Source organism: Cyprinus carpio, chromosome B19 (assembly GCF_018340385.1).
Source record: "Cyprinus carpio isolate SPL01 chromosome B19, ASM1834038v1, whole genome shotgun sequence".
Taxonomy (NCBI): Eukaryota; Metazoa; Chordata; class Actinopteri; order Cypriniformes; family Cyprinidae; genus Cyprinus; species Cyprinus carpio.
In genome coordinates, this window is record NC_056615.1 from 10,843,745 (window position 1) to 10,862,547 (window position 18,803).

The 18,803-nt window shown below is 39.4% G+C and overlaps 1 protein-coding gene and 1 non-coding gene across 7 annotated transcripts in view; one reads left to right on the forward strand and one right to left on the reverse strand.

Annotated features, from left to right (window-relative positions):
- The first annotated feature begins 717 nt into the window (after nt 1-717).
- On the forward strand, nt 718-791 carry trnai-aau. Its single transcript has one exon. It is a non-coding gene; the product is annotated as a tRNA-Ile (tRNA).
- A 1,256-nt stretch (nt 792-2,047) lies between these two features.
- Nucleotides 2,048-18,803, reverse strand: part of LOC109111580 (engulfment and cell motility protein 1-like) — an 82,467-nt gene continuing 65,711 nt past the window's right edge. For 5 of the 6 annotated variants that reach the window (XM_042745440.1, XM_042745438.1, XM_042745439.1 and 2 more), the window contains 6 exons: nt 9,889-10,052; nt 8,351-8,463; nt 4,798-4,905; nt 4,607-4,689; nt 3,294-3,371; nt 2,048-3,181 (listed from right to left, as the gene is read on the reverse strand). In XM_042745440.1, coding sequence (XP_042601374.1) covers nt 2,981-3,181; nt 3,294-3,371; nt 4,607-4,689; nt 4,798-4,905; nt 8,351-8,463; nt 9,889-10,052 — 747 coding nt within the window. In that variant the 3' untranslated portion in view covers nt 2,048-2,980. Of the gene's footprint in view, nt 3,182-3,293; nt 3,372-4,606; nt 4,690-4,797; nt 4,906-8,350; nt 8,464-9,888; nt 10,053-16,782; nt 16,962-18,803 lie in introns of those variants that run through there. The other variant, XM_042745441.1, reaches the window with a different exon arrangement.

Consider the following 18,803-nt stretch of genomic DNA (forward strand, 5'->3'; position numbering starts at 1 on the left):
CTTCTGCAGCTAGACTGTATGTGACCGCCCGACCGGATGTGAGGTATTCTAATCAAAACTATCGGCGAGGTCAGAATTACCAATATTTCATTCACTTTAACATTATTCTTTAAACACTATTTCTGTGAAATGGTGCTTTAGAATAATTATGGCAGAAATAATTATTTGATAATTATTAAATCAGTATTTACGTTGATTAGCCCCATAAAACCTATGAAAAAAAATGATAATAAATACACCTTTCGTATGAAATTAAATCGCAAGCAATTTGAGTTCATATTTATTTTCATATAAAAGCAACAGAACTGAAATTATATCATGTTTTGTCAGCAGCACAGCACATGAGTGAGAATAACGCGACATCTGCCTTTGATCTCGTGGCATCTGTTCACTTCGAGAGGTCAGAACTGTCCGTCTTGACTGCGCTTATTTCACTCCTCCCCTCACTGCAGCCGCCGACTCTCGCCTACATTTCAGACGAGGCGCATCTCAAACAAGCCTAATGACAATTTGGACACGGTCTGTGTCACTGGGTAAAATTGCTTATTTCTCTGGCTTTAAACATTCTTCGCAACATGTTGGATAATGTAAGTACACAAGTCAGCAAAATATACAACACCGTTCTAGTGGTTTTTGGATATTTTAATAAAAAATAATTGTGCATGTAAACCCTAGACCCTAGTATGTTAACTTTACAGTGGGAGTAACAGCGCGTCAGGCCGGTTAGCTCAGTTGGTTAGAGCGTGGTGCTAATAACGCCAAGGTCGCGGGTTCGATCCCCGTACGGGCCACACGTGTTTTGACTACGTGTGCAAATACATATAAGAATAACGTTCAAAGTTCAAATCTTAATGTTACCGTCTTGAAGCATGTTTTTTGTCAGTTTCAAATTGGAACATGATTTTTAAAGAAATCTGAAAGCCACTGACACCAGTGATAGTGAAAGTGAAAAAGTGAAGTAATAGTGATAGTCTGTAGCTCAGTAGTCAACATTTTAAGTGGATCAAAAAAAAATTGTGTTGTACTAAGACAAGAACGCATTTTGGTTTTAGGTTTTAGGACAACTTTGATGAAAGGTTTTTATTCTCATAATATTCTTATGATACCATGTCCTGTTTGTCTGTGAAATTAGGCTTCCCCTAAATTGCCATGATAGTTCACTGACCATTCCCAGTCCTGGCATTAATTTGATTAAAAATTGTAAATTAGTCTATCAAGATAATACACAAGCAGGCATTTTAAGATATCTAGGTACAGTTTCAACCCCCTTCTCACAAGGGGGTATTTGCTGTGCTTTGTCAAGCGTGCGCCCTCTTGTAAGATAAAAAAAGATTCTCGTGTATGTTTGAAGGATGTTTAATACAAAGGTTTTATATGCTCTAGCTTTAATAAGAGATGCCTAGTTCAATTCAAGAATGGAACCTTTCTAGATGTTCCAAGATAACATATGCTTGTAAATTGAATTGCATGTTAACGCAAAACTGTAAGTGAATTGTTGAGGTTGAAACAGCCATCAGGTGTTTCAGGAGGCAGTGATGGCAGTGAGGAGGAGGATCTAGCATCTATAAATGCTAGAGTTACACACACCAGCAAACTGTAGATTATTACCACACAGAGCTGTAAAGAACACTCTGGGATGCCCTGAGTCTGCTCAGAGTCAATCATTTAAGACAGAAGGCTGCAATGGCCAGTGTTTTTTTTTGTGGGTATAGCAACCCGCTTTCTTACTTGTGTAATAGGAGACGAAAAGGGTATACACGTTTTCTTGATACGACTACTCATTTGACGGTGGTTCCCACAAGATCATTAAGAATATTTACACACAAAAAAATACAATACATAGTATATATAAATAAGGAGTGTCCAGTCCTGGTACTGTAGGGCCACCTTTCAGCAGAGTTTAGCACTGAACATACTTAAACCAGCTAATCAAGGTCTTCAGGATAAGTGTAAACGTCCAGGCAGGGGTTTTGGAGCAGGATTGGACACCAAAAGATTATTAGGTAATGTAAAGACCACATAATAAAGAAATGATGAAACACAAAACTGAACTGGAATCAATCTTTAATGTAAACAGCAGGATGTTGCGTTCTTAAACCTATAACAAACATGAGGGGTGAAAAAAAAAATAATCATAAAACATAATACCCACAATCTTAAATTAACAATGAAAGTTCAAATGAAATTTGACCGCCCTGAAAATTAAATGTATAATACTGACTACTTGGCAGCAATCACGAATATCACAAAAGTTTATACCAGCTTACAAAAACAGAAGCTCAATATTGCTTTGGAATGTTTACAGCAGTCTGCCATGAGTCTGGTTGATGTCAAGTGAAGGAAAGAGCTATATCTACACGTCTGCGTTATAGTAAATGACAACAATGTATGCGCAAAGCAGGTATGGTTTAAGACAAAAGAGGCAACCTCTTGCATGAAGCTGCCTATTTAATTTAACAGTCTACAGTAGAAGAGGCATGAATGGGATATTTGGAGAAATCATTAAGAACAAACTTGGACTTCGCTAGCAATATAGCTGCCGCTTGTTGGAGTGAGAAACATACTACAGTGAGTGCTACATGCCTACACTTCTTGCACACTCTACAGGGAGCATCCCACTCCGAACAGCCAGAAATCATGATGGGACAAAGAATCTTGACACATAACCATTTTAAAGCCAGAGCAGGTGGGCTGTTTAAGGAATGTAACCATTCGAAGAGATGGAAATGACTGCGACGGGACTAGAGTGGTTTAGGACCTGAGGACCAGTTTGTGGTGGTGGGTCTTCAACCACACCAGATGGTTCATAGGCCGTGCAAGCCAAGTCCATTAAGTTCAGCAAATCCATTGTGATGAGGCGCACTAAAGAGCCAAGTTTTAGCAGGAAAGAGATGTCTGTTCTTTCTTTTCTGTAACTTTTTGTAAAAGTCCTTCTTCCAGTATGCATTTAGGAAAAATCAGTCAGTCCAGTGAAAGGAGATTAGTTGCAGTCATAAACAAAGTCATAATTGCTTGGCTCTTTGGGGATCGGGGGAGGAACTTCAGGGATTTGGATGTTCTCCAGGTCCAGGAGGCGGAGCTTCATCTCCATGTTGAGAAGAGTGTCCATGTCTGAGCGAGTGAACTCACTGGTCATCTCCTTCCCCAGCAGTGCATTCAGCCCATCTGTCCACACGCAGTACTGAAAATTGGCCAGAAAACATGACATTAAACCACAGCATGCACAAAGTCCAAATCACACCAAAGAGGGACAACAGCTACAACTTCACTGCTTGTGGTTGGCATTTGCTCACCTCATGCTTGTCAGGGGCAATGAAGTTTAGATACTCATCAGATTCGTAGAGGACAGAGAAAGCCAGCTCCAGCAACTCCTAAAGAAAGAAAGAGAATTGACACCGTCTGTCAAATGCTAATGGGGCTGCTGTGTTTGTGTGCCTTTTGAAGATCTTCTCTGAACATATTACAACAGCAGATGGTCCAATCTGGTGTGTGTGTGTGTGTGTGTATGTATACGGGCCTCTCCTGCCGGGCACCAAGAGACAGCAGTAGGACAATCAGCACAGGAAGTGCATCAGTGCTTGAAGTAACAAAATACTTCAATCTCATTGACAACAACATTGAAAATTCATGGGGTAGCTGTCAGGCAAAGTATCCAGTGCAATTGCATCTGGTAACAACCCTTTCAACATTATGGACATGTGAGCAAAAAGTCACAAATTAAAGTAAGAAGAGGTTCAATTGGCCAACAAACCAATTCTCTCTGTGGCACATTTGAAATGTCTAAAGCCCAGATCTTATTAACACTTTTCAGACCAGCTGACCTGTCTAGAGACCTGTCTAGGATGGTAAATAAGAAGATACCAAAGCACAGAAAAGGATGTATTTTGTGGCAAACACTATATTGAGTTTACCACAGGCATTATTGGTGCAGTGCTTACAAAATCTGCCGTCACATCATCTCTAATTGTCTTATTTGGGTCAACTAACCTAAAAAAAACAGGATGAAACTGGATCATCCAAATGGCTTAAATGATCGTTGGATGAGAGCTACATCATCACATCCAAAATGAGAGCAGACAAACATTTCTGACCCCTCACATTCTGCCCACAGCATCTTCCCACTATTCTGCGCAGCGATGAGATTAGAGACAATCGAGACAACAGAAACAGAACAGTCTCTTCTTCTGCAGTTGATGAGAGAAATGATTTTCCAAATCAAATTCCTATAAATATAATTCTTGCTTAAAGAAAAGACAAAACAATGTTGATGCACATTATTATTTTTAGAGTCCGTGTCATCAGGACTAGGGGGATCCAAGCTATACTTGATATCCTATCCTCAAGTTTAATCAATTTCGTCAAAAGGCTGTCATTTTTTACAGTTGTGGCATAAATTTGACATTGCCTGCTTTGTTCTGTGGGAAGAAGAAAGGGTGACTTTGAAACTGATGTGAGCTGATGATCATTACTCACAGAGCTACTAGGCATAACTAATGCATCCTTTGTCACCAAGCCACACACCAGTGCATCAAAGGAAAATTTGATCTTTTGATATTCAAGAGCATTTTTTTGCTGTCTGTCATCAAGCACACACAAAATGACTCACCTTGTTCTGCTTCAGAGCTCCCTTTTCCTTCATGTGTGGGCAGTCTTTACCAGTGACAACAGCTTTGATATCAGCTACAGGAACTGTCACAGGGAGCAAAGAAAAATTAATAAGACAAGGTGTGGCTGTCTCAATCCCATCTTTATAAAGTGAAGCCACCACACTGTGGTCAGAATTCAGACTTTTCTCACGTTTGTCCTGTAGGGAATCATGTGGTACCTCTCCCTGAGGGCTCTCCTCCAGATCTCCATAGTGGAGAACTTTATGATTGGGCGACAGTCGACAGTACCAGAACTTGTCTGTAAAGAAGCATAACAGTGGGTCAGTCTTCCGCAATCTAAAGCTAACAAGTTGCCTTTCGTTCTAGTAAAATGCTTAATATTCTTTGGCTTTTTCTTGCAGACTGGGCAAAGCCATGACTGGCAAATTGTCTCCCAATCCCCTCCTGACACTTCCTGTGCCACGCCAAAAGTAGACACTGCCAGGACCGCTCCCATATAGCCTAGAAGGCCATGGCTGGCACTCAACCCTGGTACCTGAATCCAAATCCTAATTACTGGGAATAGCAGTTTGGCAGAATAAAAAACATTGTGGGATGAAAGAGTGTCCTTCAGGATGGCACTTCACAGGCTTCATATACACAAACCCAAAGAGATAAGGAGTGTGCAGTAAACAGCTTGATCACTGCACACTTTCTATACCTTCAGCTTATTAACAAACCAGCTCAATAGGCTGTTTATCCACCAATACAAATGTGCGATGAACAACCAACAGATACTGCAGCCAACAGCCATCTGTGAGCCCATTCTGAGATGTCAGAACAGATATGTGCAGAATGGATTAATATGCATGCAGTGCCACATGCATGATGAAAAGCTTTGTAGATGGCTTTGCTGACTTTCTATTCTAATTGATGATATACGCAAGTCAAGAGACAGAGGGAACGATGTGAAAGTCATTTTTATTTAAGAGATGCCTGTGCTCCAATGCTCTTTCATAGATGCACTTAAACCTGAATCTAGGACTAAGAACTTAAAATCTCAATAACATTAAGATGGACACTGTATGGAAGCTGTATGGAGTCATGAGCAAGGATAAAATGCTTTCTGTGGGGAACCTCATTGTAAAGATTGTATTTAGGAGCAGAACATACCTGCATGTCATGGAGAAAGCCACTGAAATGTGATTCAAACTTGACTGACAAGTAAATGACTTTATCACAAAGGTTACTCTTAGGGTTGGGTATTGTTTGAATTTTATCAAAGACAAATACATTTTTAACAGCCCCTTTTCACCAGCTTTAAAAAAAAAAGATGCACACAGGAATTGATAAGTGGAATGGAAATTAAAATTTTACAACAAGTATCTGATTCCTTGGAATTGGAATTGATTTTCGATTCCCAACCCTAGTTACTATAACAATTAATGAAATACAGAACCTGTATCTCTGCTACAAAAAAACCTGATATACAATATACTGCAGGAAACCATAAACTTGGGGAACTCATGGGCAAAGGTAAATATTCAATGGTATTTAATATGGGACATACACACTGACAAGAATGAGTCACTGAAATATTGGTAGGCTTACTGGAGATACAGGTTAAGATAAAGGTTCTATAATTCATTGATTATTGAATGAAATTCCCCACAGGAATCACCAATCACATGAAGCCACCATAATTATCCAAGCCTACATTATAGACAACTTGGAATTTGGAGTTTCTCACCTCCTACTTGAAAATGACCACCACTATGATGCTCGAGGTCAAGTGCCATTCTATTTAGTTATTTTCAGTGAAAGTGAAAATAACCAAATGGAATTCTGAGTTTCCTGGAATGCAGCATACTTGGAATACTTTGAGTTTGGAAGTAGAAAATTTCAACATCCGAACATTCCCAACCCTGATTTTATCTAATTGCAACTCTGTTTACAAGAGGTTCTCTGTCTGCACTCTTGGTATTCAAAGTTTCATTTTGCTGCCCAAAGCTGAACTCTGCTTAATCTTTTTGTATTGAGGCAACATGAGCCACAGAAGTCACTGGCAAATAATGACTTAGCACATTTATTACATAATTTAAATCATGAGAGGGTGCCATGCAAGTCATATTTAGTGCCACTAGCCTTTGGAAGATAATAGAATAGTTGATTGTGAGCAAAAAGAATTTCATTCACACCAATGAGGCTCATAATAAAATAAAATGATGGCAATGAAACAGGCAAAGTGTGAAAAATATCAAATGAATAAAAGAAGAGAAAAAGCAAGAATAAGAGATTCAGTGAGAAAGTGGGGACCCTAAGAAAGAGAAAAGAAGAAAGCGAGAGGCAGGCAGACGGATAGCAAAAGATAGAAAAGGTGTCTAGTCTCAGAATCATCTAATCCTGTAGAAGTGTGAAGAGTGTTAAATTATCCAGGCTGACTGATAAAGCCTCCCTCTGAGCTCAGCAGACAGCCCTCCTCTTCAGCCAGCCTGCATAAAAAGCAATATTACATTTGACGATCTTTCAACTCTCCAATCTGCGGCGTAAGCTTTATAACTCCCACCACTCACCGCTTGTTTGAAACTGGCTCCATACTTCCGCTCTCTCAGCAACAGACAAGGCTATTTTTCACACTTGCTAAATCATGCTGTTGGTTTAATAATAGCACTCATAAAAATATTCATAGTACGTATACATTTCAGAGTGTTTAAGTAAGATAAAAGCTATCATGTGAGACATGTTATTATTATTTTGCTATACTAAGAGATTACTGAAATGCAAATGAAAAAAATTTGACCAATAAAGATCTCCGTTCAAAATTCTGTTAATGAGAAGTAGCCCACACTCTTAAAAATAAAGGTTCCAAAATGGGGTTTCCACAGCGATGCCATAGAAGAACCAGTTTTGGTTACCCAAAGAAACTTTGAGTGAACAGTTCTTAAAAGAAACGTTTTTTTTTTTTTTTTCTTAGTGTGAAGAACATTAATAATCTAAAGAACCTTTTTCCACTGTAAAGAAACTTTTGTGGAATGAAAAGGTTCCATGGATGGTAAAGGTTCTTTGTGGAACCACTGATGCCAATATAGAACCTTTATTTTTAAGAATGCAGTAGTGGTCACCAATAAAAGCCACAACTGAATAACCCCATCAAGTAAATCAGTTCACAAACTTAAGATGAGCACAAGAAAGCTATGCTAGGCTCCAGTTAACTAAATACTTTCATAGAGCTGATGCGTTTGAAACAAGGGCATTCATTTTGAAGAGGAAAATACTTTTACTGTGCACTAACAAGACAAAATTCCAACGACAAGTAAATTTTAAGAGGATACTGAAGGTGACAAACATAAACATGTTCAGAACAATGAGCACAAATTTATATTGTTTGCATGCTTGCATTTTCATACATTTCTATGCTGGTTCAGCATCCTTTTTATGATTCTCCCTAGGAGTCCTTGAGGGATTTGTCATGCAATATTCTATTTTTTTTCTACCACCACAAACAATCTCTCTCAAGCTTGACAAAGCTTAATGGTATGCTGTTGTGGGATTGAATCTCAGTGAATTTTTTGTGTGTCCGGGGCTATCGAAATGCAGAAACAGAAATCGAGCAATAGACAAAATGTAGTGTTATTCATAGCTGCTGGTTAGGACGGAAACTTGGATTAACAAGAATCAGCTTTGAATCTTTGGTGCCAAAAATTTTTAAAAAGAACAAAAATAACTTTCTCACCCTTATGTTCAAGTGTGTGTGTGTTTCTTACCCTGTCTCCTTCGGCTGCTGATCTTCCTGAAGCAGGTGCCCTCACACAAACGATTGAGGCGTTGCTGTTTGATCAACTCCATGATCTCTGGCTGGATTTTCTCCCTGAGCTCCCTGGAGAAACATCAGAGAATCACACAAATGCAGTTTAAAGAACCCGACTTTACTGGCAGTTTACACAAAGAAGTGGGGAAGTTGTGGGGAAGTCGTGGCCTAATGGTTAGAGAGTTTGACTCCTGACCCTGAGGTGGTTGGTTTGAGTCTCGGGCCAGCAATACCATGACTTAGGTGCCCTTGAGCAAGGCACCAAACCCCCAACTGCTCCCCGGGCGCCACAGCATAAATGGCTGCCCACTGCTCCGGGTGTGTGTTCACAGTGTGTGTTTGTGTGTGTGTGTGTGTGTGTGTTCACTGCTGTGTGTGTGCACTTTGGATAGGTTAAATGCAGAGCACGAATTCTGAGTATGGGTCACCATACTTGGCTGTAACTCACTTCACTCACTTCAAAGAACGACTTATAAATCGTGGCCTAATGGTTAGAGAGTCGGACTCCCAATCGAAGGGTTGTGAGTTCGAGTCTCGGGCCGCAGGAATTGTGGGTGGGGGGAGTGAATGTACAGCGCTCTCTCCACCCTCAATACCACGACTTAGGTGCCCTTGAGCAAGGCACTGACCCCAACACCTCCCATGGCTCAAAAGCATAAAACAAATCCCAATTATCCGTCACCATACTCACAGTGTGTGTGTGTTCACTGCTCTGTGTGTGTGCACTTCGGATGGGTTAAATGCAGAGCACAAATTCTGAGTATCATACACAATACATACAAACACACTAAATTCTCATACAGACTTGATCTTTAGACATTTCTTTGTACTACAAGTCAGTAAGGGCCAGACAAACTTCCTTTTATCTCGTTTTGCTAAAGCTACTGTCAGAATTTCAGAATATTAATTAGCATTTAAAGGCCTCTCTAATGTTGTTAAGTTATGAAGTAATTCATGAGAAAATGTTTGTTCACATTCTGGTTTTTATATTTTTTACATTGATTACAAAAACTGATCCCTGTGTTTCCAACATTATTTTAAAACATACCTGTGAATAATACTAAACTAATGGAATATACTGTCAAAAACCAAGCTGATAACAAACTGATATTCCTGTTATAGTGAATAGACTGAACAATATAAAAAACATGAAATCATGAGTGATATTTTTAACATTTCAGTTCTCAAACTCTGGAAGTTCAACACGGACACTTCCATTTGACTGTTATATTACATGTGGATGTTACAGAATGTTCTGTGAGATTGTACATTCCGGCTCAAATGACACTAATGTAATGCAGTGGGTAATTTATTTAATGGAGTCTCCTCTTAGTTTAATGAGTTATGATGAACTAATGTTATCTTTATTGCCATTGCAATTTCAGTGGAAATTGCATTTAAAGGCTTGCTTTCAATCATGAGTGGGACACAGGTGCAGTACACATGGACCAAAACTGAGTGCTTCAATTAATTGAAGAGTTTCCAGTAACTCACAGGATGGGCCGGGATTGGAAATCCTCCTGGTTCATCCTCTCAGATTGGCGCAATTTGAGGATCTCAGTGTAGCTCAGATTTTGCAGACGACTTTTAAACTGATCCAGAGAGTTAGGCTTGATCGTGAGAGCACGAGTGATCTGTTCCTTCACCACCTGCATCACCTGTAGCACATACACACACAGTTCATCAGACCTTTGACTGAAACAGTTCGCCATTATGACAGCACAAGGTGAGTATAACTGACAAAAGCACAACATTTTTTCTTATGATCATGATTTAAAAAACCTTACACTTAGTCTTGTAGACATTTTGACTGGTAATGCACAGGCTACATTCACAGAGAAAAGTTTTCAGAATAAATGAGGAAAAACGTTAAAGCTGGACAAGGAAAAGAATGAATGCTGCATGAAAAGAAATGATAAAAATCACTATATATACATATATATATATATATATATATATATATATATATATATATATATATATATATATATATATATATATATATATGGGTGTACTGTACAATTAATGTGCACTGCCACCAAAATGCACACACCCATTAAGGGGTTAGATAATTCAATACAAATGTTATTAGCAATCTCTTTCATACCCAAATCATTTATAATATATTGTGCATAATCACATTACTGTCAAGCACCTGGACAGCCATTCACACGCTTCTAAAACTGTCGATACAATACATCCTTGAACAAAGACCAGTTAATACCTACCCAAGACACTACTGTATGCATCTTAAATGAGACTCCCTAATGCTTCTTTAATTACTGTGTCCTACAACAGGCAAAACAGTAAGAGCCAACAATGTAACAATGAGCCTTGGTTTGAATTTTGAGTAATCTAAAATCAGTTTTCAGGCTCAGTATTCTTTGAATCTCAGCACAGTTCAACCAAACCCTTCGGATGTGGGAGATTACGGATGTGCTCGAACACAATTCCACATCAAGTGCACCACTTGGGGCTGATCCAGTGACTACAGGATACATACAGTTAACACGTTAACATTAACATGTTCTATGTAAAAACATTATAATGTCTAAAGTAGGCAATTCTTGAAGTTTTGTTTGTTTCATAGGCATTGGTTCCACTACTAAAGCGCTAACAGAAGTTGCTGTGAAGAAGCTCTTCATGTGGAGATATGAGGAGGCTAGTCAAGCAGAGTCACAACAGCCGTCTTGGGGATTGCTGTTTGACGAGGAATCAAATGCAAACAAACAGAAGTGACAGCCAGCAATGGACTATGACATAAAAATTCACCCATATGCAGCAAAAGCAGACAGCTTTCCTTCATCCTCGAATACAGAAACGCCCAGCTGTCATAGAGACGCAGTTTTCCCGGTGATGCTTGAATAACGCACAGCTCGAAATCACAAACAGAGGGTTGGTGTACGCACCAAGCCTTGGGCTACAGATCATATGCTGTGATTAGCTGGGGAGCACAGTGACGGATGAGTTGGGAAGCTGGAACCGAGTCTAGCTGTTATTCACACATCCTAGTCATCCAGAGAAGCAGGTGCTGCTGGCTCCCGCAGCAGGATTAGATGAGGTTTAATTAGCGATAAGACTGGGCCAAGGTCAGGGCCCCCTCCCAAATCACTAGGCTGATATGTCCGTGCTTGAAGAATGAGAGGAGTGATAGCTGGAGGAATAAACCGAGATGGCTCCATTCAAACAGGACAGTAGCATTTAAAGGGGAGGGGGTTTTGACAGCTGCAGGTGGGGGACGAAGAAGCAAAGTCTCCACTTGAAACAAACCCTTATGGCGGGGGAAGCAATTTTCTGAGCACATTTGCCGATTTTTCACGGTTCAGAATTAATTAATCCAATGCGCTTTCTCACTTCCTTTTATCAGCTTCTTTAAATCAAGTCGTGATGGCTGAAATAGAAGCAGACCTTTTATACGTGAGGATGAGGTGAAAAGGGTGGAACAGTGGAATTTCATCTACTGATGTGGTGGGCGGTGATATTTGTGAATAAAGCGGAAATGGACCTGTTTTTAGACATACGCACTAAGTGTGTCAGCCTCACTAAGAGGTGTGCGAGTCTTCAACTGCCCTGCCATCCTTATTGTCTTTCCTTCGCCTCTCCTCTTCCGAGCATCTAAATGCACAGAACACACTCGCCCACTGTGTGTCAGCCTGCAGATAATACAGAATTACATACAGTGGGGAAGAATGAACGTGTGTGTTTTTGTGCATGTTTGTGCACATATGAGTTAAAAAAAATTGAAAGTGCTGTTAAAACTAAGGCTGTTATACCGAATTGGACTATACAGTATATTTTGATTTATACTGATACATCAGCGAAGTTGTTATACTCTTAAAGGCATCTGTATTAATTTAATGCTTTTGGACGTCAAAGCTACAATGCCACTGGACAGTTCTATTGCTTCCCTCAAGCACAACAAATGAGGGATTCATCTTAATATTAAAGTGTTTCTGAAATATCTTTGGAAAGTGAGTGGGCTTGTGGGATCATGCCATTGTGCTATGACACCAAGCAATATAATATATAATATAAAATGTCAGAAAACACAGCATGATTTTTGTATACTGCCATCTTGGATTATACTGAGAAAAAAAGTAAACAAATCCAGATTTTAGGGCCCTTACAGACAAGTGTTGTTAAAGATATTTATATCCCTTTATAATTTTATATCCGATAAACTGGCTGCTGCACAGCTGAAAAAATAAATAAACAAATAGGATTTTCTGGCTGATTAAAGCTTCAAACAAATTTGTCCTGTGGGGTCCAACCAATTCCAAGCAAACGGCTGTGGTACACAAGCCAAACGTTGACGAGAAACAGACAAACAAACCAACTTTAAACTAGACTGTCACTTGAGTAATGCCGGGTTCAGACTACACAATATTTCACTATCCCAACACATAAAATCTTTCAGATCACAAGAAACATACCACAAAAAACTTTTCTTCCCGACCACAAGAAACATTTCATAACACCTTTAACTACCCGACCATTCATCATGTGCCATCTTTAACGAGTGTAAACATTGCTGAAGTGCTTCCGTTATCATTCGATGGAACTCGTCGTGGACGACGTAAAAAAAAAAAAAATGCTAGTCTTTCTGTCATGATGTCGTGAAGCATCGCAGACGCGGAATCGGTTATCGTCCACTATGACACACCACAACACCCAAAACCATTTAATAATCCACACAAACCCCAACTTCAATCAAATAATCAAAACCACACCAAAATTCAATCAAATCTTAACAAAATATTACTAAAATTGTGTAGTCTGTACCAGCATTAGAAAAATAGCAATATATGCTATCTTTTTTTACAGTCCGATCATAAGCAGTGCATTGAAACCAATGCACATCCAAATGTGAAAAAACAAACATCAACAGACAGAAAGAAACTAACCCAACATAAAAAGTTGTGTTTTGTTAAAGGTGAACTATTTTTAACCTTACCTTGCATCTTAACACAATGCTTATGGATTGCAATACTTATGCATCAAAGACGTAAAAAATGTTTTATGCCCATAGATGTCTATCTGGCCTAAGTGTACACAGACACACTGCAAAAAAAAAAAAAAAAAAAATACCACTTACATAGCAGCATGTAGTGGTCCACTAGTTGGTTTACCAGCACCATTTTGCCGCTACAGCAGGTTGCTCACCTCCCTCGTCCAGATAGCCAATCAAAACTCTGCCCCAATCAGCAAGATTTATCACTCCTGTCTTATTTTAATTACAACTTCGCACAGCTATCCATCATAAATTCACATGTATGCCTGTCTGTTTTTCACACCAGCACATAATTAATAGTCGTATTTATTTCCTTCCTTTAATTATGCAAAGGCCGTTATTCAGTCGCATCAGAAGATTTTTTTTTATTGATTTAAGAAGATGAATCACATATAGGTTTATGAGCAGCTTTGCTGTAAACAAAGCATAGAAAAGGATGGTTTTTATTCACGATCCTGACAAATTGTATGCAATTTGATGCATAATATACACAGAAACTGCCGTATTAAAACATTCTGCATGCGTTGCTAAAGTGACAGTGGCAACAGCCACATCATTGTCTCAGCAGACTTGCCAAATCCTGCGATCCAACTTTACATGAAACCAATCCTAACCTGACGTAATGTGGTAAGATTCCAATATGTTTGTCCATATCTAATACAACATGGCTACAACATGTAACATTAAATCAAAAACCATAGTAACTTTATTACATACTGTATACATACTGTGTGTCTGATGCAGTCTTTGTCATGGAATACATTTGTCTGCTCACACACTTGTGAATTCAGTTTTAACATTCATGTTTATTTTAAATTAAATTATTTACAGTCACTTTCAATATGGCTAAAAAGGTCACCCAACATGATATTCAAACATCAGACCCTTTAAACCCTAATAATGCACATAGTAAGTACAGATTATCATTGCCAAAGTATGTATGTTGTTGTTCCAGCCATGACATTGCAGAAATACAGTAAAACAGAATTCCATGGCTTGTTGTGTATCTCAATTGTGGCTGGTTATGACAAAAACTCTGATTAACATGGAAAAGATACCTTGTATTGTGTCTCAGTGTCACATCTTAGGACATGCTGTTAGGATCAAACTCAAAACCTTCCAATTGGCACAGTTCTTCTAAGTCAAAGCTGCTTAATTAGCCTAGGAAGTCACATCAACACTCAAATCTTTACTACAGCTGCAAGAGTTGATAATCATCATTTACAACCTGTCAATCACCCAAAAAGTGTTAAGATGATACATTAAAAAAAAAAATAATAAAAAAAAAATTCTCAAATGGAAAGGGCAATCAGGCACAAAAAGGAAAAGGGACATTTATCCATTCCACAATTGACATGCTAATTATGCCATTTCCTCCCCTTAACGATTTTTATAACTGTTAACAATGATTCACATCAAAGAAATGGGCATTACTTCAAAGAAACAAATAGATATCATTAACGGAAAAATCATTTGCTGGAAACACTGACCGCAAAGACCATGTGATGAATTTAAATACAGTACAGTCTGGAGTAATTTTTTTCATAAATAGTGGGGGTAAGCCTATGAATTACAAGTGGAGTAGACAAGGATAAAAAACCTGTGTATGCATATGCATGCCAAGACAGAGAGCTACAGTCTTGCATGCAATAGGATGATCTGGTTAGACTCTGCTCAGAGATGAAAGGATGATGAAAATGAAAAAGATGGAGCAAATTTAATGTGAAACCAAATGCAGGTAGGTCCATCGAATCTCTTCTGCTCTTTCTGACCTGGCTAGGTATACATTGGGTTGTGGAGCAGGTTGCTGGATGCTTGCTGAGGAGTTGGGAGGCATGGCCTGGCACCTACTGGTGTAACAGGATATTAAGCATCTCTGCTTGACCATACAACCTGCAGTCGTCTGTAGAGTGATGGCATCTGTCAGGCTCTTTGGTTTAGGTTGCATCATAAGTGTGTAGCCTCAAATTGTTGTCAAACTATAGAGAATGACCACACAGATGCATAGAAAGCCAACTGCGCAAAGTCTAGACATGCAAATGCTCTCAGACAAGGAAACATTTCATAACAGGTCCTTGAAAAGCATCCCCAAAATTTCCCAGGTCCTGGAGTACTCTACAGCAGGTGGCACTCAGTTCTCTTGGGATCCAGCCACACATCCACACCGTTGAAAGGAGCAGACAGGAGTAAGTCTTTCACCAAGGGCCAGCATGAAGCATGCTGAAAGCGTGCAATGCATTAAGGTCACTTAAGGTCTCAGGAGACTCAGCTCAAAGCATAGAGTAGTGCTGGTTTTGTGTGTGAGAAAGGAAAAACACAAAGAGAAAAAGAACTGTAGGAAAGGAAAGGAAAGGAAAGGAAAGGAAAGGATAGAAAGGATAAATGTAAGCATGGAAGGTAAAACAAGGAGGAAAGGAAATTAAGAAAAGGAAAGGAGGGAAGTAAGAAAAGAATGGAAAAGAAGTGAAGGAAGCAATGAAGAAGGAAAGAAAGAAAGTAAGAAAGGCATGGGGCAAGGAAAAAGAAGGAAAAAGTAATAAAGAAGGATAGGAAGAAAGGATGAAGGAAAGGGAATATGGAAAGATGAAGAGAATAAATAAAGAAGAGGAAAGAATGAAGAAAGGAAAGAAAATTCTATTTTAAAAAAATCTTGCTTTGCAAGGGGAAGTAGGGAATTATGGACTGCAGGCATGGGTGCGGATGCTGAGCACGACCAACCAAAACCTTGAGACATCATTCACTTTATGAGATCTTGCAGAATTATGCTTTGAAAAAAAAAGCTGCCTGTGATATTACCGTAATCAATCAACGTTAGGCGCTAGCTGACAGCCCATCGCAGAATTCAAAAGTGCAGGGAGATATTTATTGTCTTTTTGATCGTCTACAAAATGCCAATCCTGTGAACACTGAATCAACAAAGAAAGCACAAAGGACATGGCCATATACAAAAGAGATTAACCTCAATACAAGCTTTCCCTGTAAAAACAGTAACAAAAAAGCCAAACAAACAGTGTTGATCTTCCTACACGTGGGATGCATGCACAAATAATGCTAACTTAACAAACAGCCACACATCAACGAGAGCGACTGGAGGTCAATGTGCAACGGAGAAATGACTGATGGAGAAATTACACATTAAAGCGCTCATTCATAATAAGTACCCAAGGAGGGGCTGGGCTACGGAGGAGAGCGCAGGTTGGAGCGCTCGCTCTGCATCGCTTCCTTTTTAATCGTTAGCTGAAATCTGCCTCTAACCTGATTACTACTCGCACAAAGCCTGCCCCATCTGTGCTGTTTCATCCAGGCAAATTTGCAAACGCCCCTTCATCATTTTCATTCCTCCATGCATCCGACACGGTCTCTTCAGCAATACTCACATGCCATTGTCACCTCCATATTTGGGAGCACGGCTCCACGTTGGTCCAACCCAGTGTAGCAGAGATGAACCCTGACCAAATGCAGGGAGAATCTGATGGCCAGAAGGATGATAAACAGTGGTGGCAGATGGTTCCCGGGTTGCTTTGTGTGTGTGTGAGTGTGTGTGTGTGTGTGTGTGTGTGTGTGTTTGTGTGTGTGTGAGTGTGTGCAGATGAAAACAGACCAAGCTTTAGCCAAGGGTCGCTTTCGTCTGGCCGTTCATGCCCATCAGCACTCTAAAGTCTGAAAGCATCTCCAAGCAGCTCAGTTTATGTCCATTTCAGCGCTTAAGCCTGATTGGCCAGACGCCACAGTTGCTTCAGCCAATGGCGTTCCAGCAATACAGATCACATGGTTTGTATACAAGGGAGGGCGTCTGAAGAGGGAAAGATTGGAAGGGGGAGGGGTGGGGGTTGTGCTAGCTTAAACAGAGTCACTACATCACTACTGCTGTGCTTGGATGCACCGAAGTGGCCATTTTAAGTCAGGTGTCATAGCTGCCTTCGTCAGAGCTGATTGGGTGGAGAAGACAGCTGTTTATGAACCAAAACACACGCACACAATAGCTGTACTGTGCTGTCGTGGAGAAGCGGGAGCAGGAGTAATTAGAATGTGGTTGCCATGGAAACAGGCAAACCACTGCCCGTCAGATTTGTTTTGCCCCAGGAGCATCGTCGAGAGCAGACCTGCCTCCCGCTTCTCGTCTCCACACCTCACACACACACACACACACACAGATGGACAGACAATATTTACAGGATGTGACAGGCATATCATGAAGGGAGAGAGAAAGAAAGAGAGAGAGAGTGGAAAAGGAGAAAAAATAGCAGGTGCGTAAAAAAAATTAGATGTATGTGCGATAAGAGGCAGAGGATGCTGAGGTGCAGTCGTCTGAAAACAGTGGAGGTCCATTAATGCTGTATGATGACAGTGATGCCTCATAATCATTTTGATGCGTGTCTGACTTGACCCACCAAGACAAAAGCAAAAAATGGAGGACTTGACAAAAGACAACAACAACAACAACTGAAAGTCACAATAACATCTACAGAACAGGGGTGCCAGAACCCACAGTCAGTTACATGTGTGTGTATATATATTAGGGGTGTAACGGTACACACATTCTTACCAAACATTTTCGTCACGGGTCTTCCGGTTTGGTACGTATGTGTATTGTACAAATACAGCATTGTTTTAACCACTGCACGAGTGGATATTTATGGAACTGCCTGTTTTATATATTGTTACTTTTGATAAAAAACAAAGTCTTATCTTTCAAATGATGCCTTCTTTTTTTCCTTCAGGTAATTCCAACAATTAATTTTTACACACTCTTTGATGTGGCGTGACAGATAGCTGTATAAACAGCTTGTTTCATACGGCATCGTGGAGCGCAAGTGAGCGCGATCATCACATTCTCTCTATTACTAGTTTTAATGCAAAATAAACACGAATGAACATCTCATGCCTCATATAATCGCTCAATTAGAGTTTCAACCACGTAGCATTTCATTTCCCTCAGGCAAGTCATCAGTGTCCACAGCTCGTTAGATCGCTAGAGAAATGTCTAGAGAAGAACAGTCTAGAGAAGAGCATTTCGAGAAATATAAAAAATCAAGACATTATATTTTACTTTATCTGTTAGTGATGTCTTAATTATTTACTTATTTAATGTATGTTTAAATAAATCTGCTATGAAACAGGTTATGACAGCCAATGTGTAAATGAATATATTTCAGTAACAAATACATTTTTTATAATTTAGAATTTAGTTTAAAAACTGCATTATGTGCAATTTACATGTTTGCATACACTTTTTTAAAAATATATATTTTTTGGTGTTTATTGCCTTAGGACAGGACAGTAATTTAGACAGGAAGTGAAGTGGGGGAGAGAGACTGCATACAATTTTTTTAAGATGAATGTTGATTATTATGTTTAAAATTAAATAGTAATTAAATTTAAGTCTGGGCTCTGTTGT